A 26,569-nucleotide genomic window follows, 5' to 3' on the forward strand; every position below is an offset into this window, starting at 1 on the left:
CTCAAGCTATGAAAGTGTAGCAGGTAAAGAATATTTATTTATTTATTTCCAAACCATAATTAGGTGGGTGCGCCTGATTCTAGGGACAATCTGTCTATTAGCAAGAGCTGAGTCTGGGGGAAGAAAGAAAATGTGAGGAACAATGGGGAAGCAACAACATGCTAAACAAAGTTAAATAACCTGGGGTGAAAACTGGCAACTCTTACAGCTTCAAATATAGAAAGAAGTCATAAAATGCAAAGACTTAAGTTTATATACATTCTCATTATCATGGATTTCCAAAATGTTTTAGTTGTCTACCAATTATCTATGTGGAATTTCATGACACTGCAATCTCTAGCTCACTTTTTGCTCACTGAGAAACTTCCCATTGGCTTTTTGCTAAACTTTGGCTTCATACTAGCCAATTTTGTCTGTCTTGGTGGACTGAAAATGAGTCCGGGACAGAAGGAAAAATAATTCTCTACTGTTGGGTGTTTCCCAGAAATGAGTCAACATCAGGGCCCTCGTATAATACTGGTTGCTGTAAATCTTGCAGCTGGATTTTACTGGCATTATTGATTCCTTTGTGACTAGTGTGGATCAATACAGCTTGTCACTTTTAATTATCTTTCTGCTTTATGGCTGAAGTGACATCTTAGCAATGTGGTTGACTAGTGATTGAAAATCTTCCAGCTGTAATTTGTGCAGTGTTGACATTTGTGACCTTATATTTTGATTTCACAATACACCAAACTTGCCAAAGGTTTTTAGATTCTCTAATCCAGTAAATAGCTATTTCAGATGTTCACAGATTTGTTTAAACAAGAAGTGAAACAAATCAGCATTTAATATAGGAATAGAAGTAGGAGTAAGCCAATTCAATCCCACAATGTTTCTCTTATTCAACTTCATTATGGCAGATCTTCTCCCTCAGTGCCATTTCCTGCATTATCCTTGTATCTTTGGCTTTATTATCTAGGAAATTGACTTCTGTCTCTTTATACTGATTACTTCCTTGCAATATGCTATTCATTGATTCAAACTTTTACCTCAGCTATCATAAATATTCTTCCTGCATAAAGTCTGAGGAAATAACCAAGACAGCACATTTTTTGCAGTCACCCAGCACCATAGTGATATACTGCCTTCAATACATGGAGAGCTGATGGGTTCTAAGATTTTCCAGTTGCAGTTTTGTCAGACAGATATTTTAGATCCAAAAAGAGAAAAGCTGTACTCTTAATAGATAAGTTTCCACAATCTAGCTCTACTAAACAATGATTGCAAGTATGGTCTAACATGTTAATGGCATAACACACAATACAGTATGTATTCATTTAATTAGTCTACAAGATTCTAATTTCACTCTGAAAGGCAGCTCCCATAGTACTTGAATTTTACATTTGTAGTAATTCTACTTGTTAAGATATTTGGAGGATGCAGGTTTTAATCTTATATTCATAAACTTTATTTTCAAGTTATATTACAGTTAGTTCATTCTAACCAACCTTTAACTGTGATCTTGTGTTCTCCGGTTCCTGGATGAGTGAAAAGTTCCACATGGATGGACACTTCTCCTACTGGATCATCCACACCAGATCCTATGGATTAATAGATTTAAAATCTAAAGACCACTTAATGATAATCAACTTTACACAGCATTCAGTGCAAGACTCACTATATGCGAAGTGAGCCCCAGTAAAGGGCTTAATTTAGTAACAGGGCAGTTCAATAAGTCACATGCTTAAACTCATCCAATTGAAAACCTTTCCTCCCCAATTATCCCAGTGCAAGCAAATTTTCAGCCATTATAAATGCCACTGGTTCTGCTCCGAGTTTGATGCAATTACAAATAACAGACACCAGTCTACATTCGAATCTGCATGACAAACGTAGTAATTCAGTTTGCTGGGAGTCAAATTACAGTTAAAATTATTTTAAACTTCGACAATAAATCCAAGTTGTGCTTAAACCAGTAGATTTTTAAGAACATGGTAGTGCTTCTGCTCCCCAGCAGATATTCCAACTTTTTTTCCTTTCTCCTTACAAACTGAATATATTATTTCAGAGGCAATTCCATTTCAGGCTCTTGCAAACACATTTCCTTTTAGCCAAATGAAAAGGTTATCTATTTCTACTGTGATTTTTCTGTAGGAAGCTGCATGCTACAAAAACATGCACAGGACTACTCAATTTGGGGGTTGAGTACTAGATTCTTGAAAGTTCCACTTTGACATCAGCTGAACAGTTGTTTCAAGCCCGGGCAATCTAATGCTGCCATTATTGGCAACATTATGCTCAAACGTACCCTTTTCGGGATAAACCTCCTCGCTATGGGTAAACCTAATACCCTTCCCACCATGCACTGAGTTGTGAAATCAAAGCCAGACAGCAGGCGAAAATGAAAGGAAGAAGAAACTGAAGTGAGAATACATATAAGAGACAGACAGAGCAGTTAACCTAACAAACATATTTAGACAAATGAATATTATCAGAAAAAACAGTTCAGACACTCATAGGCTGCCAGCACTTAAGACAAAGATCTACAAAGGTCAAATGACAATGCTGAAAATCATTTCACATTTCTTGATGGCAACTTTTAAGTCAAGATTATTGATTGGTTCATGTGATCTTTGACTTGGACTATTAATAGGATATTCAATCCAAACATTCTTCTATTAATGCTATGGATATTTAGCAGACTCAACAAATTAATAGATAAGCTGTTCTATAATTTTATTCAATTAAATATGCATTTTACATAGATTCACATCACAATCTCTTGAAAGGACATTTATACTTACTTGCTACTACCATACTTTATATTTTCAAAATAAAACACAAGCAGTTTGGCAGCAAGCATTGTGGATTGACTTTTCCAGATGTCCAATATAAACACTAAATATTTTGAATTATGGAGAAATTTGAATAATTTTGCATCATAAAAGCATGAAATAAATGAAAGCAAATTTCTACATAAAATTTGTTAAAATGTTCATTATTACATTATGATATTTTAGCAAAAAACCTCAATTAATTAACATCCAAATCTGTTTCAATTGTCAAATAAGGTGACCTTATTGATGTTTAGCTGGGTCTAAGAATACTTTTTATGTCTGTAATTCCTTCAGGTTGGAGACTAAAAATGAACTGGGAACAAGTAAAGTTTTATCTTTATGATAATTTCAAAGTCAACCTGTTAAGTTTTATTTCTTAATTCTTGGAACAAGTTGCTTTTTTTGCCCCTTCTTTGCAAATTCTAACACTAAGTTGCAAAATTTGATAAAGATCAACTTTTAAAGCATTGACATTTGACCTTTAAACACATTACAAATTAGGACAAGAGATTATACATTGTGTAAGAAGACATTACAGCATGTTTTTGTTACAGTAATGACATGTAAGCAATGGCATACTAACATGATTATCTCCAATAAATTTTTGCTTCACTTTTATGTCCAGCATCTTTCTTTGATGATTAATTCCTCAGAGAAATGTTATCATCTTACAATCAGTTGAAATACTATCTTTTTACAAGGAAAAAATTCAGTTTACATGTTGGGAAATTTCTATTAATCTCCCCTGAAGTGTTAATTAAAAGCCATTAAATTTGTGCGGTATGGTATCTTGGGTTGAGATGTAACCTCCATTTCTTGTAACAGCATCCAAAGATGACCTTTCGACTTAACAGCAATTAATCTGTCTCAAGGGTATCTACACTAGTTCACCTCAGAAACCACCAGGTTCCACATCTTCATTGAAGATACCCAGTCCTATCTAAATAGTACCTCTCCCATCCCCTCCATTTTCTAATTGGTTACGCTGGTTATCTGACATCTAATCCTGGATGAGCAGGCATTTTATCCAATTAAATATTGAGAATAATTAAGTCATTATCTTCAGAATATTGCAACAAACTTTCTCTCCTACCATCAACTCCATCCCTCTCCCTGGACTGAGATTAAGATGGACCTTATGCAACTTAGATGTGATAGCAAGATGAACTTCTGATCACAAACACTCCATGACCAAAATTGCCTACTTACATCTCTGTAACATTGTCCATTTCCACTGTACAACTAATCTATTGCTGAAACTGTTGGTCAGTCTATGCTACCTCAAGACTTTATTAGAATGTTGTCTTGGCTGGCTTCCTGTCTCCATTCTATATAAACTTAATACACAAACTCTCTTTACTGTGCTTGAAGTCATGCTTCACCCTAACGCAGAGTGACTTAGTTTGACTCCTGGTCTAACAGTGCCTTGATTTTAAAATATTCATAGTGAGTTTCAAACCCCTTTTACAGTCTCTCTCTTTTTTTTGTAACCTCCTTCAGCATACAACCTTTTGAGACAACATTCAGATTCTAGTATTTTTTACATTCACTATTCCATAAACTCCTTGACTGATTAGTGTGTTCTCAATTGCCTAAGCCTTAGGCTCTTGAATTCCTCCTATTGTCTACGCTTTGGACAATTCAGCCAGTTTATGTATTAAAAACACATTATCCAAGTGCTTATTGGTGAGGTGAACAAAGGGACTCAGTTTGTGGTTTAAATTCCAACAATATTTCTTCTTTATATAGCTCTGTTTGAAAGATAATAGTAACCACAATGATCCACATGTTTGAGCTTAGCCATTGGAATCTTTTTCCTCTCTGATGTAGTACTGGCTCTCTTCCATGAAGGTCAGTCTCGCAGGTCAAGGTGGATCTTCTCCTTGGTCTTGGGTTGCTGTATGGTTTTCTGTCCTGAGTCTTGCTGCGGGTCTTCACTGAGGGGGGTGGCTTCCAGGTGCATGCTTTATCTCCCTTCACCCCAGATATTCCTGAAGGTTCTGTGGCCTTTGGTCAATGGGGTTATGAGTAGACTGCAAAACATCCAATGAGGTTGCGCCAACACCCTTTACTTGTTGCCATGTCAGGCGAGTATAAATTGTACATCCTAAGGTATTGGCTGGAGGTCAAGGTGCTAGCAAGTCTGATGATACTTCTCCAAAACACAACCCTTGGGCTGAATGTAATTGATTCCCCTCAAACTTTTGTATCTCTTTGACCTTGGTTTCCACTGTTCTCTGAAGCCGATAACTGCTGGCTGCTATTTTTTTCCAGTATGGCCAATTGTCTGACAGGTCCAATTTTACCGGACGTGGTTCAAAATTAAGAATGTCCAATTTTGGGTTGGTGGTCGCTTAAGTACACTCCCCGCCTTGCTTTATCCTCTTTTGGATGTTCATCTACCTACATATCTTGCATACACCCTTTTTGTGGCTGGTTTCAAACCTCTTTGTTGACATTCCTGCAAAACTCATATACAAACACATTTCTGTTAGTTCAAATATCGCTATAGTCTTGCTGCATTTTACTGCATCATTCAAGACTCCACTTCCATCTATTGGGTAAACTTAATTCCAATCTCTTAACTGTATTTTGATAGAGCTTTATACATTAAAGTGAATTGAGGTCAAAACAACATAATACAGGCAGTTAACAGCTTCAAGAATTATGATTAAGAGGTGATCAGTAAGTGGAGTTTTGTTCTGTTTGATCAAACACTATTCGATTGTTAGTTTTAATAGGAATTTAGAAATATACTTTTTTTCCAAATTTAGTAATTTAGTTCAGTTTAGTCAAAACTGAATTGAATGTTTACAAAATAATTATAATTTAAACTAATGTTTTGACATTTACAAAACTGGAGAAAGACTATCCGAACTGTTGCAACCACCATTTAAAGATTTCAATATATAAAGTTTCTTAAGTCTGTAATTATAATGTGCTTGTTATTAATTCAAATATTTTATGCTTTATTGTAAATAAAGTGTGGTTTTGTGTGTTTGAGTATCACTGTCAGGGTCAGCCTCCACTGTCTTGAACTGTTGCTGTTCATGTGCTGAGGGAGAAAGTTCCAGGATTTTGAATCAGCACAGTGAAGCAAACCTTATATTCCAAGTCTGGATGATGAGCAACTTGAAAGAAAACTTGCAAGTGGTGGTGTTTCTAGTACCTACTGTCCTTGTTCCTTCAGGTGATAGAGGTCATAGATTTGGAAGCTACCTCCTTACCGGGTTGCTGCAATGTACCTTGTAGATGCCACAATACATTATTGGAGGGAGGGATATTTAAGGTATTGGATGGGGTACTGCTAGGCTGGGTTGCTTTGTCCTGGATGGTGTTGAGCTTAGGTATTGTTGGATCTATATTCATCTAAGCAATTGGAGGTTTCCAATTATAATGATTTTTGCTTTGGTGATTTAGACTAATGTGGTAATAAGATCTGGAGCTAAATAAGTGGCCCTAGTGGAACCCAAACAGAGTACACGAGAGCAGCATCAGTGAATAGGTGCCAGTTGATTGCATTGTTGGCCATGCCTTCCATTGTTTTGCTGCTGATTGAGTGTGTATTAATAGGTAAGCAATTGGCTGGATCAAAGTCATCCTTTTTTTAGACAGGGTGTACAGGACAATTTTCCACATCGTCAAATAGATGCCAGTGTCCTAGCTGTATCTTGGATAAGGTCCTGGTTAATGCTGGAGCTCAAGTCTTCAATAATATAACCTGAATGTTGTGAGGGCCTGTAACCTTGCTGTGTCTAGTGTTAACTACTTCTCTATCATGTTGAGTGAGTGCATTGAGTTGGATAAAGATGGCCATCTGTGGTCTTGGTGACCTCAGGATGAAGAAGAGGTGGATCATCCAATTCCACTGTTTAGAATTAGTCCCGTGAGTTTTACAAGATTGACAGAGTGGTGAGGTAGTGATAGGCCAACACAGATGGTGGGTACGACCTAGTTGGAGGAATGAATCCAGTTGGTAGCTGGAAGGAATGGAAGGGTGGAGGGGGGCTGGAAAGATACTTGTGGGATGGAAAGGGAGGCTATTTGAAATTGGAGAGCTCAGCTGTTGTCACCTCCAGGCTGTAGTCTGCCCAGGTGGAAGATAAGGTGGTGTTCCTCCAATTTGCGGTCTGATTCATTGTGGCAATGGAGGAGTCTGAGGATGGACATGTCGGAGAGGGAATGGAAAGGGGAACTGAAATAAATGTTGACTGGGAGGTCAGGGTGGCCTGGCTGAGATGCTTGGTGAAACGTACCCTTTAATTTAAGTTTCCTCTCAGTCATTGCCCATTCCTTCCATCTACCAAGTGGCTTAATTCCTCCCATTGACCAAACCAGTTATACTCACCACCTGTGTTCACCTATCACTACCTCACCAATCTGTCCCTCTCCCCACCCAAAACACCCTCCCTATCTCCCCCCACCCCCCCCCTTTATCTGCAGCTCCCCCTACTCCCACCTCCATTTATGAAGGGTTATATCTGTAATGTTGATTTCTCCACCTCCTGATGCCGCCTGGCTTGCTGTGTTCTTCCAGCCTCCTGCTTGTCTACCTTTGATTCCAGCATCTACAGTTTTGTCTATACCTCAGTACTGTTCCTAGCATGTTCTCCTATGTTCTTCACTAAACAGGTTTGATCCTGATCTTAATGGAATGAGAGAATAAGGAATATTCTGGCTCATGAGGTTAATGGGTGTCCAATTTTGAGCTGCACAATATATTCCAAATCTGTTCCATTTAGCATGGCTATAGCAGAAGTCCTCGATGTTAAAATGTGACCTCATTTTCATACTGACTGTGAGGCATCTCTAATACCGTCAAGAACAGTTGCATTTGTGATGGGTAGAGTGGTGAAGGTGAGGACCAGAAGGTAACTCCGTCTGGTTTATTCCCTTGCTACTTGCCACAGGCCCAGTTTGGCAGCTATTTCTATTAGGTCAAGGCCATACAGCAAAGTGTGGGGTGTAACCAAACCACTCTTGGTGATTTCATTTGAAGATGACCACTCACAACATTCTCTGGCATTGCTACCCTCAGTTTAACATGGAGCAGCAATGATCCATCATTTGAGGGAGGGCATGGGAGGTAATTAACCAGTTTTCTTGTCCATGTTTGACCTCATGCCATGAGAAAATGTGAAATCCAAACTGCTCTGGACCCAATCAGACACCCCTTCACACAGGATCTGATCTGACCATTCAAACTACCCAAGTCTGAACACCTCCCACCCTGCTAGAACTCCTGCAGACATGCAACACTCTGTCCTTCGATTCAACACTACATTCCCTAATTTGACACAGACCTGAACTATCCATCCAATGCCTCCTGATCCCCAAGACCACCCCCTTCATCTGACCACTCCCCAGAGCTACCCATAAACACTCATCCATGTACCCTACCACTCTCCTTATCTATCTGGCATCCTGCTTCATCACTGACAATACACTCCATCCCCATTTGTCTACCATCTTAAACCCCATAAGCTATTGATACCTCTAACTCCTCAGCCACCTGGCAGCCTTCCCCCATCACTCATTTAATTAAATGTTTACTTTCTCTTTGCTGTTGTCAGGACCTTTTTAATCTTGGAATATGACAGCTAATATATTAAAAAAAAAGGATGTGCATGGTTTCAATGCCAGTATACACAGCACTGGTTGTGGATTCCTAGCCTGGCTAGACTAGACCAGTTGGGAAGGTCCTGAGTCAAACATTCGTACAGAAATTTCTTCAAAGTGCATTTCTCTTGTCCAATCCAGGTTGGAAATAAGGTTTTCAACTTTGGATGATCTGGGTCATGAGGTAACAAAATAAAGGAACTACATGGCTGCTTAGCTGAGTATTTTCCATTGCTCTCAGCTTCAGCAAAACTATGTTATCAAGTGTTAATGACATGGCTGCAGTGAAAATGAGTTGTGCCAAGTCTAGCCAAAATAACAAGATACTCTGTTATTTTGTTTACTTGTTGGTGAATCTCTACAGGTCACCTCTAAGGGGTGGATTAGTTGACATACAGTGAATACCAACTGATTTGCAGTGCACTGAGAGATTTCACTCAATCTATGGATTAAACACTCAAATTAAAGCAAAGTACTGCAAATGCTGGAAATCTGAACAAAAACATGAAGTGCTGAAGAAGTAGTCTTGAGCAAATTCATACTAACCCCAAAATGTTTACTGTTTCCTGTCTCCTCAGACCTGCCAGACCTGCTGATTTTCTCTTTTTTTTAATTCATGATCTGTGGATTAGCTTGCAGTGATAGTCACTGAAATGTTTATGGAACTGCCACTAACATGCAAACACACATTCATTTTTTTTGTTCCCAAAAATATCTGCCTTTCCAATCACCAGACTTCCGAATTTTGCTATTTGAACAGTGCATTTGAACACTTAAGTTTTCTAAATAATTATGATTTTTTAAAAAATGACAAACCTTAATTATATGTGATCCAATATCTCTTAAACAGCAAAAATGTATGGTTTGAACACATTGCATATTATTTTAAGTCCTTTAGAATATTGAAGTAATTAACTGATATTAACAATCTTGCCTTGCATTGACAGCAAAGTAATCCAGGGGTGGGGTTTATTCAAGTATCCTTCAAGATCTGTATCAATAGTCAATGTCTGGCTAAGAAATTATTTTCTAGTTATTAATAATCACATGTTGAAATATATAAAAATGTATTGCCTGAATGCATGAGTTAATGGTGGACTTTGTATTTGGCAGTACTCAAATAAGTATTCAGAGTGCAATTTTGGATAGAAAGCTATATTCAAAGGTTAGTAAGATTGCAATATATCTAGATACAAGTATTGAAAAACTAGAAACTTATCATTCAAATTATCATAAATATATTTGCACAATCAGAAAAGGACTATGTTTGGAAGTTGCTGAGCTATTTCTGCTTGTATCTACTCCCAGTCGACAATTTCCTATGAATACCTTACTTTTTAGAGCTGCTTTTCTCATGTTCACCAAATAAATACCAGATAAAAGATATAAAAAAGATTGCATAGTCTAATTAACTAACTGAAGTCTGTAAGTCAGAGCTTTCTCAAGAGCCGAATAACAGCATCATCAATGAAAGATTTGTCTTGATGAATAAATATTATTTATATACAGATTTGCTTAACAAAATAAATTAATTGCAACTCTACAAAATTGTTGGCAGTTGACTGTGTAATATCTTCAAAAAACAGTTTTGATTTTTCACACTTTTCTGTGGCATAACTGCATAGAATATAGTTGTTTCCTTTACAAACCACATTAACATTTATGAAAATTTAATTATTTCCTAATTAAATTTAAAGTATTAAAAAAAACAAATACTTATATTCTTGTATCCCTTTATTGTTTTAGGTTTGCAAACATTTCACTCAAATTACAAATATAAATCCCACCGTTATGGTCTTGAGGAATATATCAATGCAACTATGTTTCAACCAAAGAAGGGTCAAAGTAGAAACCACAGACAAATCAACAACAGCAATTCACGTAATTCAGGTGCTTGTTTTATCTCAGTATATTTGTTCCTAGAATGGAGCATTTAATATCTATTAATGTGGTCAGTTATAGTAAGCTTTAATAATAATTAGTTCCTATAGTTGTTAAAAGTATCTAACTAGTACAGAACATGCAATAAAAATGAACTAAAACAATAAGACTGTTTGGAGGCTAACATACATCTAGCAGAGAAACAGATCAATTGAAACTGTACTTACCCTGAGATGACTGAGACTGGATAAATGTTTTAATCAGGGTGTCAGTAGCCTGCGTGTACAGTGACAGAGCATACCGTAGAGACTGCAGATCTGGGCTCTTTTCTAAAAAGGTCTTCTTCAGGCCAACTCCACCAGCATGGAAATATTGCTAAATCATTTAATACCTCAGTTAACTCAATGAATCTTACTGAATATCACAAACCTAAAGCTTAATATGATATATCAAATCAAGCCAAGGACAATTATTCCTTTTTGTCAACATGACTATTATCTATATTACAAAAGTCATCTGAACTGTAATGATGAAAATGAAGTCAATCACAATTTTTCAGAAAGATTGGATGAACACTGAAATATCATTAACAATGAGCGAGAAATAAAATTACAGTAAACAGCTGCAATGTGGAGTTGTACGTGAACAAGGCAAATGATTCAAATGGATTCCTTTGCAGCTTCTCTCTAGATAGTCTATATTAAAATAGTTAGCTTGTATGTTGTATAAAAATCTATTATAATTTGAAATGATTCTTTTAATTCTCCATCTCAATCCATTATACTTTCTCTCCAGAGTCACTTTCAACTATTCTCCCATAATCTCTCCCTCCCTTCAGTGCACAGCTCAAAGATTAGTGCAGGAGAAATTAGTTGAGGTTGAGGTTCAAATGGCACTGGCATTAGGACTGAGATGGGTCAGACTTATTAGAACTATACCCAGAATGATAACCTGTTGAGTCCTCTCAGGAGGATTGCAGATATTGCTTGAAACTGATTGGTGGGTTGGGGAGGGTTCAATTGACAGTAACTTAAAAAAAGTCTAAATAAGAGAGCTCGAGGTACAGAATAGTAGATTCAAAATTACTAAAAACGGTAGACAGTCAAAATTTAAAGCTCCTGAGCTGAAAGCACACAGCATGGAACTCCTTTTTCAAGGACAGCTCAGCAGGGGGATGGCAACCAGAGGTGTAAGTGCAGTGCACAGGAGGATGAGAGTAGGAAGGACAGGGACAGAATTTCAGGGTCACAGGAATGTGCTGGCAGACAGCGAAGTGGTTTGAAGTGTGTCTACCTCAACGCTAGAAGTATCCGAAATAAGGTAAGTGAGCTTGTAGCACGGATAGGTACCCGGGACTTCGATGTTGTAGCTATTTCGGAGACATGGGTAGAGCATGGTGAGGAATGGATGTTGCAGGTTCCAGGGTTTAGATCTTTCATTAAGAACAGGCAAGGGGGTAAGGGGGGGGGGGGGGGGGGGCGCGGCAGGGAGGCATGGCCTTGTTAGTCATGGATAGTATAACGGTGGCTGAGAGAACCTTTTGATGAGGACTCGTCTACTGAGGTAGTTGGACTGAGGTTAGAAACAGGAGAGGAGAGGTCACACTGCTTGGAGTTTTTTATCGGCCTCTGCAGAGTTCCAGGGAGGTGGAAGAGAGGATTAGCAACATTATTCTGGGTAGGAGTGAAAGGAACAGGGTGGTCATTATGGGGGACTTTAACTTCCCCAACATTGACTGGAAATGCTATAACTCTAGTACATCGGATGAATCAGTTGTTGTCCAATGTGTACAGGAGGATTTCCTGACACAGTATGTTGAAGGGCCGACAAGAGGGAGGCCACATCGGATCTGGTGTTTGGTAATGAACCAGGCCAGGTGTTTGATTTAGTTGTAGGTGAGCACTTTGGAGAGAATGACCATAATTCAGTTACATTTAGTTTAGTGATGGAAAGGGATAGATACATGCCTCAGGTCAAACGTTATCGATGGGGAAAGGGCAATTATAATGCGATTAGGCAGGAATTAGGATGCATTGAATGGGGTAGCAAAATGCAGGGGATGCAGACAATGGAAATGTGGAGCTGGTTTAAGGAACAGATATTGCGTGTCCTTGATAGGTATGTCCCTGTCAAGCAGGGAGGAAGTGATAAGGTAAGGGAACTGTGGTTTACAACAGAAATTGCATCTCTTGTTACGAAGAAGAAGGAGGCTTATGTGTTGATGAGGCAAGATGGTTCAGGTGAGGTGATGGAGAGTTATAGATCAGATGGGAAGGATTTAAAGAGAGAGTTAAGAAGAGCAAAGAGAGGACACAAGCAGTCTTTAGCAAATAGAATAAAGGAGAACCCTAAAGCTTTCCCTAGGTATGTGAGGAATAAAAGGATGATTAGGGTAAGAATAGGGCCAATCAAAGACAGAAGTGGGAAGTTGAGTGTGGACCCTGTCGAGATCGGAGAGGTGTTAAATGAAAGTTTCTCATCGGTTTTCACTTGGCGGGGGGGGGGGGAGCAAATACTGTAGAGGAGAAGAATGAGTTATGAGATATTTGACTAGAAAGGATCGAGGTTAGTTACGAACAGGTGTTATCAATTCTAGAAGGAGTGAAAGTAGACAAGTGCCCTGGACTGGATGAAATTTATCCGAGGATTCTCTGGGAAGCTAGGGGGAGACAGTAGAGCCTTTGGCTTTGATATTTTAGTTGTCATTGTCTACAGGTTTGGTACCAGAGGACTGGAGGATTGCAAATGTTGTGCCCTTGTTCATGAAGGGCAGTAGAGATGACCCAGGTAATTATAGACCAGTGAGCCTTACTTCTGTGGTAGGAAATGTTTGGGAAAGGTTTGTAAGAGATAAGATTTATAGTCATCCAGCAAGCAACAATTTGATTTCAGAAAGTCAACATGGTTTCATCAAGGGCAGGTCATGTCTCACAAACCTCTGAGTTTTTTTGAGAAGGTGACCAAGCATGTAGATGAGGGTAGGGCAGTTGACATGGTATACATGGACTTCAGTAAAGCTTTTGATAAGGTTCCACATGGTAGGCAGTTGGAGAAAATGCAGAGGCATGGAATTGAGGGTGATTTAGCAGTTCTGATTAGAAACTGGCTTTCTGAAAGAAGGCAGCAAGTAGTGGTTGATGGAAAATATTCAGCCTGGAGTCCAGTTATTCGTGGTGTGCCACAGGGATCTGTTTGGGACCACTGCTGTTTGTCATTTTTATAAATGACTTAGACGCAGGCATAGGTGGATGGATTAGTAAATTTGCAGATGACACTAAAGTCGGTGGAATAGTGGACAGTGTGGAAGAATGTTGCAGATTGCAGGGGGACTTGGATAAACTGCAGAATTGGGCTGAGAGGTGGCAAATGGAGTTCAATGCAGCTAAATGTGAGGTGATGCATTTTGGGAAGAATAACAGGAAGGCAGAGTACTGGGTCAATGGAAAGGTTCTTGGATGTGCATAGGGATCTTGGAGTCCATGTACATAAATCCCTGAAAGTTGTCACCCAGGTGGATAGTGCTGTTAAGAAGTATGGTGTGTTAGGTTTCATTCGTAGAGGGATTGAGTTCTGGAGCCGCAATATCATGCTGCAACTATACAAAACGCTGGTGTGGCCACACTTGGAATATTGTGTATAGTTCTGGTCCTCATATTTCGGGAAGGATGTGGAAGCATTGGAAAAGGTGCAGAGAAGATTTACCAGGATGTTGCCTGGTCTGGAGGGAAGGTCTTATGAGGAAAGGCTGAGAGTCTTGAACCTGTTCTCATTGGCAAGAAGAAGGCTAAGAGGGAATTTGATAGAGACATAAAAGATGATCAGAGGATTAGATAGGGTAGACAGTGAAAATCTTTTTCCTAGGATGATGTCAGCGTGTACAATGGAGCATAACTACAAATTGAGAGGTGATATATTTAAGACAGATGTCAGAGGCAGGTTCTTTACGCAGAGAGTGGTAAGGGCATGGAATGCCCTACCTGCTAATGTAGTCAACTTAGCCACATTAGGGAGATTTAAAAAATCCTTAGATAAGCACATGGATGATTTTGGGATAGTGTAGGGGGACGAGCTGAGAATAGTTCACAGGTTGGCGCAACATCGAGGGCTGAAGGGCCTGTTCTGCGCTGTATTGTTCTATTTGATCAAAAAGCAAAGACAAAAGGGAAAGGAGGTGGAATAGCATTGTTAATAAATATGACATAATTGAAATGCTGGCTATTAATGTTGGTGTAATAAATTATAATGTGGAATTAATCTGGGTGGAGGTAAGGAATAGTGAGGGAAAGAAACCACAGATGAGAGTTGTCTATATGCCCCTGAAATACCACCTCACTAAAGGACAAAATATAAATCGAGAAATAATGGAGACGAGCAAGATGGATAATACAATCTTCATGGATGTTTTTAATTCACATATTGTCTGGACAAATCAATGGCCAAGGGTAAGATGAAAGACAAATGTGCAAAGTGTATCAGGGATTATTTCTAATCACAAAATTTTGATTCTAATTTTGACAAAATTGCTAAAGTTTTTTAAGGATAAAACAGTTAATAAAGTGGAATCAGTAGTAATATTTGGATTTCCAGAAGGAACTTTTCAAGAATAACACACTGGACTTAAAAGGTTAAATCTGTTTCTCTCCCTACAAATGCTGCCAGGCTTGCTGAGTTTCTTCAGAAAATTGTTTCTATGTCCAGCATCTGCCATATTTTGCTTTTATTAGCATAGAGAAAAGTTAATTTTGCTAACAGGAATCAGAGTGTAGAGATAAATGAACCCTTTTCAGGTTAGCAAATATAATAATTAGTGGAGTGCCACAGGCAACAGTGCTGGGATCTCAACTATTTACAATCTATATCAATGGTCTGGATGAGAGATCTGAATGTATGGTAGCTAAATTTTCTGATGATATCAAGATAGGCAGCAAAGTAAGTTGTCAAGGAGGGAAGTAGGAAGTTTTCATACTGAATCATTTAATTATTTTGAAAATATTACAAGGTGTAGTTTATTTAAAACAATTTATTGCTTCACTGCTAACATTTGGAATGAGTCAGAACACCACTAAATAGTTTTGGAAAACTGAATTATTTCTTATTGTGCTTTGAAAATTAATATTTGCTAGTTGCAAGTGTAGAGGCAGCAGCTTACAAAGTATATAAATCTCATCACACTAAAGATATCATGTTGCCCACTTAGTTCATCTAGTGATTCACAAAGGACAAAATCATTATTTGAAGTCCATCAATATTCTCCAGGAATTTTTGCTAAAAGTACAGCAATTGAGTGATCACTGATCAATTATATTTAATCACTCCAATTGGTTGAACGACTTTATAAAACCTGAATAAAAACTTAATCTGCCACTAGAATCAGCCAAATTTGGACAGTACCAGATAAAAATTTAAGACTGAAGTTCAAATGGCAAATGGCCAATATTACTTTTGATCTTCATTTTTCTACAAGACTTTCAAACATAATGCAAAATTAAAACAGCTACAATAATTATATTTATTCAACATAACAACGTAATAAAGAAATGAGATAAACCCAAACTAAAGACGAATGCATATGAAATGGCATTATGCAAGTGCATAAATTCTACAGGTGATCAGATTAACTACGATTAAGGTAGTTTAATTTTCGTATTGATACAACATTGTACCCAATAGCACTGAATAAAAAAAATGAACAGAAATATGTACCACTGAAATTTGAATATAATCTGATTTGTAATACTAATTAATATCTATTACTACATCATTCCATCTTATGTTATTTTATTAATTGCCTTATACTCTGATAGACTGTTACTCTAGCTATCCCCTGTGGAAGTTCTGCATTTTAATAATAAGTATCCTTGTTCAATGAGTTGAATTTTCATTCAGCCCTATCAGTAGGGCAGGAGGAAGATGGACTGGTAGATCCTCACCACCTACCAGCCTGTCAACATGTGCTTGTCTCCATAAAATTTTGCAAGCTGCTGCTTTGAGGATAGTTTGGGGAGGAGATTGGCTAAGGTGGAGAAGGAAGGCAAGAAAACTGCTTTTCTGTTTTCACAACCAACATTCTCAGCCTACCAGCTGAGGCTGAAACCCAGCTGATGAATGGAAATAGTCTGCTAGAAGCAGACTGTTCAGCCAGCACTTGTGGTAGCCACCCATTGAAAAAGTCCATAGACCCCTGTGTCCTCCACATTGTGGCCCCTTTTTATTTGAACATTTTGAAGATTCTTCAGAGGACACCTCCAACAGCAACACACAACTGTGATTGCTGTGATGTTGATTCTTCCATGCCAGAGGATCTCATGTTGGCCCTCCAGCATTAGGAGCTCAACACTCCACTTTAATTGGACAGCTGAAGTGCCATCTCGCCACAAATTGGCCATCATTTTGAAAGTTGCTATCCGGCACTGACATGCTATGACATCAGGCTCTTGATGTTGGGGTCCAATATCAATAATTAAAAATCCAGGGCTGACACTTTTAGTAACGAGAAATGCCAGTTGTTACCTTAATAGTATCTAGTGCAAGTTCCACTACAGCACATTGCTTGGGGGAAAGACTTTTGGCTTCTTCTCTGACCATGTGATCCTGAAAATACAAAAGACCTTATAAACCAAAGATAAAACAAAAAACAAATTAAAAACATATGGCCTTGCTACAACTAACATTAAATTTTCCATATCAACTTTAAGCAATTCCTTCTTCTAGTAGAAACAGCCTAAGTCCTCTATTGAGTATTGGCCCTTTATTTTCTACAATCCAAGGATATTGTTGAGTTTCAATTTCTTTTGCTGTATGTTGACCATTGAACATTCCAACCGCTAAAGGGCTAGGAAAGGAACTTGGGTGAGCAACAGTTTAATTGGTGTAAGGTTAAGAAAACAGGAAGTTATTTCAAGTTACTTATTACAAATATATTGAGCCAGTAGAATATATATTATAATACATAGACAAGAAGAACTTAGGAGATGATATGAGGCTGAGAGGAATGAAACCAGAGAGAAGAAAGACATGGTGTCATTTAATTTTCATGCTTAGACATTAGTTCAGACAAAATTTGTACTCTCCTATAAATTTAAACACCCCACAAAAACTGATGAGTAAACTGAATGATATGATAAAATTTATAATGTTCACTGAACTTCAGGAACAGTAGAAAACACTTGATAAATGATTGCATGTTATGAGGGCAATGATTTGGATTAAGATGCATTACACTCCTACCTTTAGCTTTGAAAGTTGCCCCAGTTCTTTTGCAGCGTTAAAAATAAGCTGTGTGCCCTTTCAAACAGAAAGAAACAAATAAATGAACGCCAAAACTCAAATAAACAATAGTTTGAAAACAACAGTTACAATCTCTCACTGCACAAAACATTTTCAAAATACAGTCACAGACACATTCAACACTGAAATTATTTTCTTACATCGCTGTGACAGACAAGCTTCACCCTTCCCTGAAAAGAGAGTATTTATTACTTTTCATACATTGCTTATTAATTGAATGCAGAAAGTTGTCAACAAAAATTCAGAGAGAAATTGACAAATAGAAATGACAAAATCAAAGAAATCTACCTTAAATATCTGAAAGTTATAGAAATGTAAAGTGATTAAATTAAAATTGTTCATGTGTCAAGGATATATATGTGTAAAACATAACATGTGATAAGTATGTGTTGTGTAAAAAAACAAGATTACAAATTCAAGCTTAAATTACTGCTTAGGCTAACACTAATACAATCATACAATGCAATACAAGCAGTGTGTTTATGCAAAGTGATGCTCCAGACCTTACAGTTGAAACAATGGTGAAACTGACAGCTTTTATTATTATTACAACTGTAAACTGTAGTGACCTCTGGTGCCTTTCACATGCACAGTTAAATGCAGAATCCTAGAAGTTGCCGCCAGATTTGTATGTTCAACCAGAGTATGCTATAGCTGTCTACAGGTAGAAAGCTTTTGCAATCATATGACATGAACGTTTGCTCTATTTGTCAGTTTTGTTGCCTTCAGAAAAGTTCTAGCTTGTTGAATGAGGTACAACTAAGATTTTCATCAAGTCAAAAATCACACATCACCAGGTTATAGTCTAACAGGTTTATTTAGAAGCACCAGCTTTCGGACGACTGCTCCTTTATCAGGTGGTTGTGGAATATAAATATCCACCTGATGATGGAGTAACGCTCCAAAAGCTAGTGCTTCCAAATTAACTTGTTGGACTATAACCTGGTGTTGTGTGACTTTTAACTTTGTCCACCCCAGTCCAACACCGGCTCCTCCACATCATAAGATTTTGATCGTGTATTCAGTTAATAATTTATGTATTGAGCCACTTTTGCTGGCCCTGGAAAATGAAACTGGTATTTGTTAAATATCAAATTTCGGCTTAATTATAAACATACCCCATTTTAATAAAACATTTTTTTTAAGGTTTCAACTTCTATCATAATCCCAAGTCAATAGCTACTTACCTTTGTTGATAATTCACTTTTGCTAGACAAGAGAGATCCCTTTTGGTTGGTGCCAGAAACAGATTAACATGGAGAAAGGTAAAATCCATCCTGCAGAGATCATGCGAGATCTCTGTAGGCAGCTTTCTTTGACATAAGTGATGAGTGCTATTGCTTCATCACTGATCACAAAACAAACATATTCTAGGAAATTGTTTAAATTACTTTTTACGCACCTACTTGCATACATACTGTGCACACAGCAAAGCAAACTTGTTATGATGGTGGCAGAAGATCTAGACTATCAAATTTTCATTTCCATCATCTGATTTACATCTGAGACCACTCATGGACTGAAATAGCATTAAACAGGATGATAGAAGGATCCAAAATAGGTGCAGTGGTCACTGGGCTACAGATTGAGATAAACTTCATGAAACCACATGCGCAATCAACTAAACTGTCTGCACTGAGATTACCACTATTATCTAAAATAAATTGAAAACAGGACACTAAGAAAGCGCTAAGAACTTTGCATCTACTGTTTAATTCACACATATATGATAATTTCACATAGTGGAAGATGAAAGGCGTGCTGTCAGTTAGCCAGCTTAGAAAGACAATGGAGCTAGAATCCAAAAAATACAATGATCCGTATTTTCACATCTGCTTTTCAGCAGACGAGTAGAAAGGAGGAAAATTAGATTTGTAGGCAAAAACTGGAAGACACTCTTTCTATTTCTCTCTCTCTGCCAGTCTCTCATCATTTTGGAAAACAGCACCTATGAAAACGCAACTTTGGAAAAGATCCATTCATCGAGATTCAAACTGCATAGCCTTGTGTCTTCCTGTCTATACCTCTCTCTCTAACTTATTCCCTGTATTTATATATTTACATAATGTTTTGATTATTAGTGGGGCCAATAGATATAAAATTCTTTTTTCCTTCACTCCAGAAAATTTTGGTATTTGCCTCCTTCATTACAAGCAATTTTATTTTTAAGTATGACAACTGTGTGCTAAACAAAATTATTAGAATCCTTGTTGCAATAATCCCAAAGGCAGTTGTAACTGGGGGGAGAACTGATCTCCTCTACCTGTTATGACACTACTGTGCTTTTAAGAAAGTGGTGTTCTGTGCTGTTTCTCTTTCAGAGGGGTGTTGCCACAATGGTGCCTGAATGTCTCCTTCAACAGGCAGTTGGTAAACAGTTTTTGAGTTACCTCTGAATTTTAAAAAAATTAGACAAAAGGATCATGAATGGTGTAGTCAGGGCTCACACTGCCCCAAAAAGGTTTTCAGTTTTGGTTTCTGTTAGAAGGAGGTTTCAGCTGACTGCTGAAAGCTGTTAGAGTGAAGTCTTAGATGAGAGGCTTCCTCTTAAAAGTCTGAAGGGACAGATTGTTTCTTTCTTCTGCACTGGAGAGATAGCATATGAGAACCATAACTGTTTTGCTGGATTGCATTTTTTGCCAAAGGATGCGTTCATGGGATGTTGCTTATATTGGAACAGTTGATGATTAGTAGTTAAATAATATATTATCTTGTTAGGTATTTCAAGAGAGTAAAGTTATACCAATTCTTTTATTTGTATTTTAACTGTATTGTAAGAATAAAATGTGTTTTGATTAGATTACTTACAGTGTGGAAACAGGCCCTTCGGCCCAACAAGTCCACACCGACCCGCCGAAGCACAACCCACCCATACCCCTACATTTACCCCTTACCTAACACTACAGGCAATTTAGCATGGCCAATTCACCTGACCCGCACATCTTTGGTGATGTGGGAGGAAACCGGAGCACCCGGAGGAAACCCACGCAGACACGGGGAGAACGTGCAAACTCCACACAGTCAGTCGCCTAAGTCGGGAATTGAACCCGGGTCTCAGGCGCTGTGAGGCAGCAGTGCTAACCACTGTGCCACCGTGCTGCCCAAAGCCTAGTGGTAGATTAATCAAATTACATATGGAACACAGCACTTTATACTTGCCTTTTTAAAAAAAATATAAAAGTTAGGGTCTAAGCTATCTCCTTACAATACCTGGGGATAGATCTGGTCTGGTCCATAACACTGTTCATAACATTCTGATTTTCAATCTTTTGAATATTACTGCCACCCGCAATTGACAAACAATTTCTACATTTAGCCCACAAGAATGATTCATTGTTGCCCTTGATGAAAACAAACCTCTGCCATAAGTGGATTGTCTGCTTGCTCCCTGCAGGAATCTTCAGACACACTTTAGAAAAGTTATGTTTCTCTTCCAATATGTCATATTATTCTTTGTACTGAAGTAGTTAATCTTTACATATGTTACGAAGGAATGTTTTTGCCTCTTGATATAAATAGAATTTAAATAGCAAGCAGGGTTTTGAATTGCTGATCAGCACATAATTGTAGTTGCAAAACTTCCAGTGATCAGACCAAGCTAAATTTGTTTCTCATTGTGAATGCCTGGAAACTAGTAATTATGGAACATTGAGACAAAAATAAGAAGATAGTTAATTTTTTATTTAAGGTAACCACTTGCATCCAGATATATTATTTCCCCATATTCTAGTATGAAGTATTTTTGGGATCGATTCCTATTAATGTTGTATGTTCAGGGTAGTTGTAGGTTTCTTGATGACATAAAACACTTTTTTGGTCTGGGAAATATAAAAGCTGGGAGAAAAAAACTTCAATAGATAAAATAGCAGACATGGAATGTCACACTGATTGTTACACTTTTGCCAGTTATGGCTAGTAGGTATAAATATTTTTCTAGGCTAGTGTGATGGATATTTTTAATTTTTTTTGTTTGATCAACTTTACAGCTGAAGAAAGAATTAAAAGGTCACTACTATGTAACAACAAATGCAAGAAAAATATTATTTTGCTTGTTACTTTGTGGTCTTCAAGATAACAAGTAATAATCAGAACATTACACTTTTTTTTCACTCTGCTTGAGTTGTATATAATGGATAGAACTATAATTTCAGATGTTACAATCATGAACTCTTCTTGATACCCAAGATTAAGGTAAGGATTCCAACTAAACATGAACAAGGTTCTGAACATGAAATTTAAAGGCATAAGCCTATTCAATGGCATTGAACCGGTCATATCAGGGCTCCTTGCTAGAGCCCTGAGGTGTTCTATTTCTGACATTTTGTTCACTTAAGTAATTTCTGACATGTCACCAATCGAAGATTGGTCTTACAATTGTAGAATGCATAGCATATAAAACTGTACAACCAGTATATCCTTGTCTCCTCTAAGTCTGACAATCAAAAATTAACCCTACACTGCTCTCAGCTCATAAAGAATTACACATTTACATCTCTGTCTTCCATAGCTTAAAATAGTTTAATTTTCCTGTAAAAGAAGCAACAATCTCACTGCTTCAGTCCCTTTGGGCAATGGTTCAAGTTTCAAAATCTTCCAATTGCCCTCCCATCACTGAGCTGCAAGTAACAATTTACTGAAACTATATCATAGCATTCCCTACATCTTCAAAATGTATTCGATTTTTCAAGCATATATTACGGCAAGTAGACAAGTGCCAGCTAATATATGAACACCTAGACACTGATTTTATCTCAAAAAATGTATGCCATGGTGCTAATTCTTGTAGGAAGGTGAAGATTGGGCATGTTTACCAAGGTGTCAGGAAATCCAGAAGGAGAAAGTTCTGCCAAGTTTAGCTTATTATCACATTTTAATTCTGAGGGAAAATGGGAGAGGTAGTTCAGAAGGTGGGATAGATTCTAGGATATTGTGGATATGGAAAGGTCAGAAGCTTGGTTTGAGAGAGTGAAGTCACCTACTTTCAGTTCAAGTAGTGCTTAAAAAAATTCCTTTTTTATACCCAAATTGGCTATTCCCATCTCTATTTAGTTGCTGGGTTATCTGAGCTTTGGAAAACCTGAACAGTGGTAAATTTAAATCAAGCTTCAACTGTTCTGTGGGTCTCAGAGTTTTAAATATAGTGAGCACTGCTGCCTCTGGAAAGTGGGTCACAGTCAGCATGCACCTACACACCAGGTTGAATGCAGATAGTGAGATTTAAAAACTTTAATATCCCAACTCTCTTCTCCCAGTCATGTGGAACTGGGGATGGAGTGTTGTGGACAGGGTTTATTTGTACTCTGCTTTACATTTCAGAGCCGACAAAAGATACTAAACTATCTTTTCTTTTTAAATCTTGCTTTTATCCTTCTCCAAAAATTGCTAATTTTCAGTCCACACCATAAACAATGAAAACATTGAAAGGAAAATTGTGAACTCCTGAGGGTCTTCTTTCAACAGACAAGGGTGCATCCCACCAAAGCCCATTGGTACATCTTGAGTCTTACTGATATTTTCAGAAGCAGTTATTTTCCAGATAGATGACAATTATGCATATGCTTCTCTTGTATTTGGACATTATTTTTGGGAGCAGCATTTCAAGGTGGCAGTTTCAATCATATTCTCGAGGGCAATAAATTCTGGCTTGCCAGACTTTCCCTTTCCATGACCAAATTAAAACTAAGATAGATATTTTTGTTTCTAAGTTCAATTTCCATCTTCCAAAATTAGACACTCTACATCACTCCAATGATCTCCTATTCTGCATAATGAAGGAAGAGATGATGGCCTAGTGGTATTGTTGCTGCAAAGAGCTCCTTACTAATATCTGGAAACTAATGGCAAGATTGGGAGAGCTGTCTCACAGACCTATCAAGCAAGAGTCCGATATAGTTATACTACCTTAAGCATACTGCCATTTCTGGCCGGGCAATCATTTATTGCCCATCCCTAGCTGTCCTTGAGAAATGTGGTAAGTTGCCTTCTTGAAGTAGACACACCCCTAATTCAGTTAGGAAGCAACTTACAGGATTTTGACCCAGTAACACTGAAGGAATGGGGATATTTCCACATTATGATGATGGATGGCTTGGAGGGTAAATTGCAGGTATATGCAAGATGTGCCTGATGCTGTTGTCTTTCTAGGTGGTAGTGGTCTTGAGTTTGGAAGGTGTGTCTAAGGTGAATTTCTGTAATGCGTCTTGTAAATGGCACTGAGTGACATGATGTCAATCAAGCAAGAAGCTTTGACTTGGATGGTGTTACACCTCACTGGGGTAGCATGCTGGAAATCAAGCCCACTGTATTTCAAGTCATCACAACATCGAAGGATTTTACAGATGCACACAAAATTCTCTAACTTGTCTGTCATTTACACCCAGGTTGACAGAAAGCATGGACCAGGATTTAGTATGTAATGTGAAATATTATTTATTACAATAAAATAGATTCCAACTATAGGTAAACAACTATGAACTATTGATATATAACTTTGCTATTTAAAACATTAACCCCTTCCATACACACATGGACAGACATGTCTTTGTCATCGATAACAGGTCACTGTTTCACAGGCCAGTTATAAAAAGATAATTTCTTTATAATAGTGTCAGCTTCTTAAATGTTGTTGAAGCTACGCTCATCTAGGTAAGTGGGGGAGTGTTCCATCCACTCCTGACTTGTGCCTTATAGATGTTGGATAGGTTTTGGAGATTCAGGAAAGGAGTGTTCCTGACAGAATTCCTAGCTTCTGACCCGCGCTTGTACTGACTGTATTTATATGCATAGTCCAGTTCAGTTTCTTGTCAATTGTAACTCCCAGACTTTAATAGTGGGGAATTCTGCAATGGTAATGCCATTGAAGGTTAGATTATCTCTTTTTGGAGATGTTCATTCACTGGTATTTACATGGCATAAATACTACTTGCCATTTGTCAACCCAAATTTGAATATTGTCTAGGTATTACTAAATTTGGGTGTGACTGTTTCAATATATGAACAGTCATGACTGGTGCAGAACATTGTGTAACCACCAGCAAACACCCATGGTTCTGATCTTATCATGAAGCAGCTGAAGATTGTTAAGCCTCGGGAACTATTTTGAGAAACTCCTGCAGAGAAGTCCTGGAGCAGAGATAACTGACCTCCAACAACTACATTCCATTTTCTTTGTGCCAGATATGGTTCCAAGCAGCAGAGAGCTTTACCCTGAGTCTCATTTATTCTAGTTTTGCCAAAACAGAACTTTTATCAAAGGCAGTCACTTATACCTCATCTCTGGAATTCAGCCCTTTTGTCGATATTGTGTGTGGGGGTGTGCATGTGTGCCTGCACACACAGGAAATGTGGAGGGTGGTGGGTGGGGGGGGATTGTAATGTGATTTCCTTGCCCATGTTTAACATGGTGCCATGAAACAACCAGGGCAACTCTCTTCTGACAGTATACCATATTGCTGCCATATCTGCTAATCTGTTTTGCTGGTTTCACAGGATGTACTAAAGGATAGCTGTTGTGTTGGCCCAGATACACTATGGTTTGACCCTGTAAGTATGACTACTTCAGTGTTGCTGGACATTTCTGGCAAACAACTTGCCCAATTTTGGCACTAGTTCCCAGTAATGGATAAGGAGAACTTTGCAGCATTGACACGTCTGAGTTTGGTGTTGACTTTTCTGGTTTCTAGTAAAAAATGAGGTCTGCAGATGCTGGAGATCACAGCTGCAAATGTGTTGCTGGTCAAAGCACAGCAGGTTAGGCAGCATCTCAGGAATAGAGAATTCGACGTTTCGAGCATAAGCCCTTCATCAGGAATAAGAGAGAGAGAGCCAAGCCGGCTGAGATAAAAGGTAGGGAGGAGGGACTTGGGGGAGGGGCGATGGAGGTGGGATAGGTGGAAGGAGGTCAAGGTGAGGGTGATAGGCCGGAGTGGGGTGGGGGCGGAGAGGTCAGGAAGAGGATTGCAGGTTAGGAGGGCGGTGCTGAGTTGAGGGAACCGACTGAGACAAGGTGGGGGGCGGGGAAATGAGGAAGCTGGAGAAATCTGAATTCATACCTTGTGGTTGGAGGGTTCCCAGGCGGAAGATGAGGCGCTCCTCCTCCAGCCGTCGTGTAGTTGTGTTCTGCCGGTGGAGGAGTCCAAGGACCTGCATGTCCTCGGTGGAGTGGGAGGGGGAGTTAAAGTGTTGAGCCACGGGGTGATTGGGTTGGTTGGTTCGGGCGGCCCAGAGGTGTTCTCTGAAGCGTTCCGCAAGTAAGCGGCCTGTCTCACCAATATAGAGGAGGCCACATCGGGTGCAGCGGATGCAATAGATGATGTGTGTGGAGGTACAGGTGAACTTGTGGCGGATATGGAAGGATCCCTTGGGGCCTTGGAGGGAAGTGAGTGTGGAGGTGTGGGCGCAAGTTTTACATTTCCTGCGGTTGCAGGGGAAGGTGCCGGGGGTGGAGGTTGGGTTGGTGGGGGGTGTGGATCTGACAAGGGAGTCACGAAGGGAGTGGTCCTTGCGGAACGCTGATAGGGGAGGGGAGGGAAATATATCCTTGGTGGTGGGGTCCGTTTGGAGGTGGCGGAAATGGCGGCGGTCCGTTTGGAGGTGGCGGAAATGACGGCGGTCCGTTTGGAGGTGGCGGAAATGGCGGCGGAGTTTCTGGTTTCTGGTTTCTGGTTTCTAGGCCAATTAATTTTCTTTTCAGACATTTTCTTTTCATGTAACTGGTTTGCTAAGGCATCTCAGAAAGCAGTTAACTGGTTTGGCTGGGCACGGTAAGGGCAGATATTTTCCTTTCCTAATGCACATTGGTGCACTAAATGGCTTTTAAGACAAATCAACAATGATTTTAGTCACCATTAGAACAAAATGGAAATTTAAATTCCACTGTCTCCTTTGATGGGATTCAAACCCAGGTCCCCAGAACATTATGTAGGTCTCTGGATTATTAGTCCATGATAATATCACCATGCCAT

The 26,569-nt window shown here is 38.6% G+C and overlaps 1 protein-coding gene across 1 annotated transcript in view; it reads right to left on the reverse strand.

Moving 5' to 3' along the window:
- unc13a (unc-13 homolog A (C. elegans)) overlaps positions 1 to 26,569 on the reverse strand; it is a 299,453-nt gene that overhangs the window by 14,192 nt on the left and 258,692 nt on the right. Inside the window, exons 34-38 of the mRNA XM_060846583.1 lie at positions 17,747 to 17,776; positions 17,547 to 17,603; positions 16,830 to 16,910; positions 10,547 to 10,694; positions 1,491 to 1,583 (exon numbers count right to left, since the gene is read on the reverse strand). Of these exons, the coding sequence (XP_060702566.1) occupies positions 1,491 to 1,583; positions 10,547 to 10,694; positions 16,830 to 16,910; positions 17,547 to 17,603; positions 17,747 to 17,776 (409 nt within the window). The remainder of the gene's footprint in view (positions 1 to 1,490; positions 1,584 to 10,546; positions 10,695 to 16,829; positions 16,911 to 17,546; positions 17,604 to 17,746; positions 17,777 to 26,569) is intronic.

The sequence above is a fragment of the Hemiscyllium ocellatum genome, chromosome 28, assembly GCF_020745735.1.
Source record: "Hemiscyllium ocellatum isolate sHemOce1 chromosome 28, sHemOce1.pat.X.cur, whole genome shotgun sequence".
Classification (NCBI taxonomy): Eukaryota; Metazoa; Chordata; class Chondrichthyes; order Orectolobiformes; family Hemiscylliidae; genus Hemiscyllium; species Hemiscyllium ocellatum.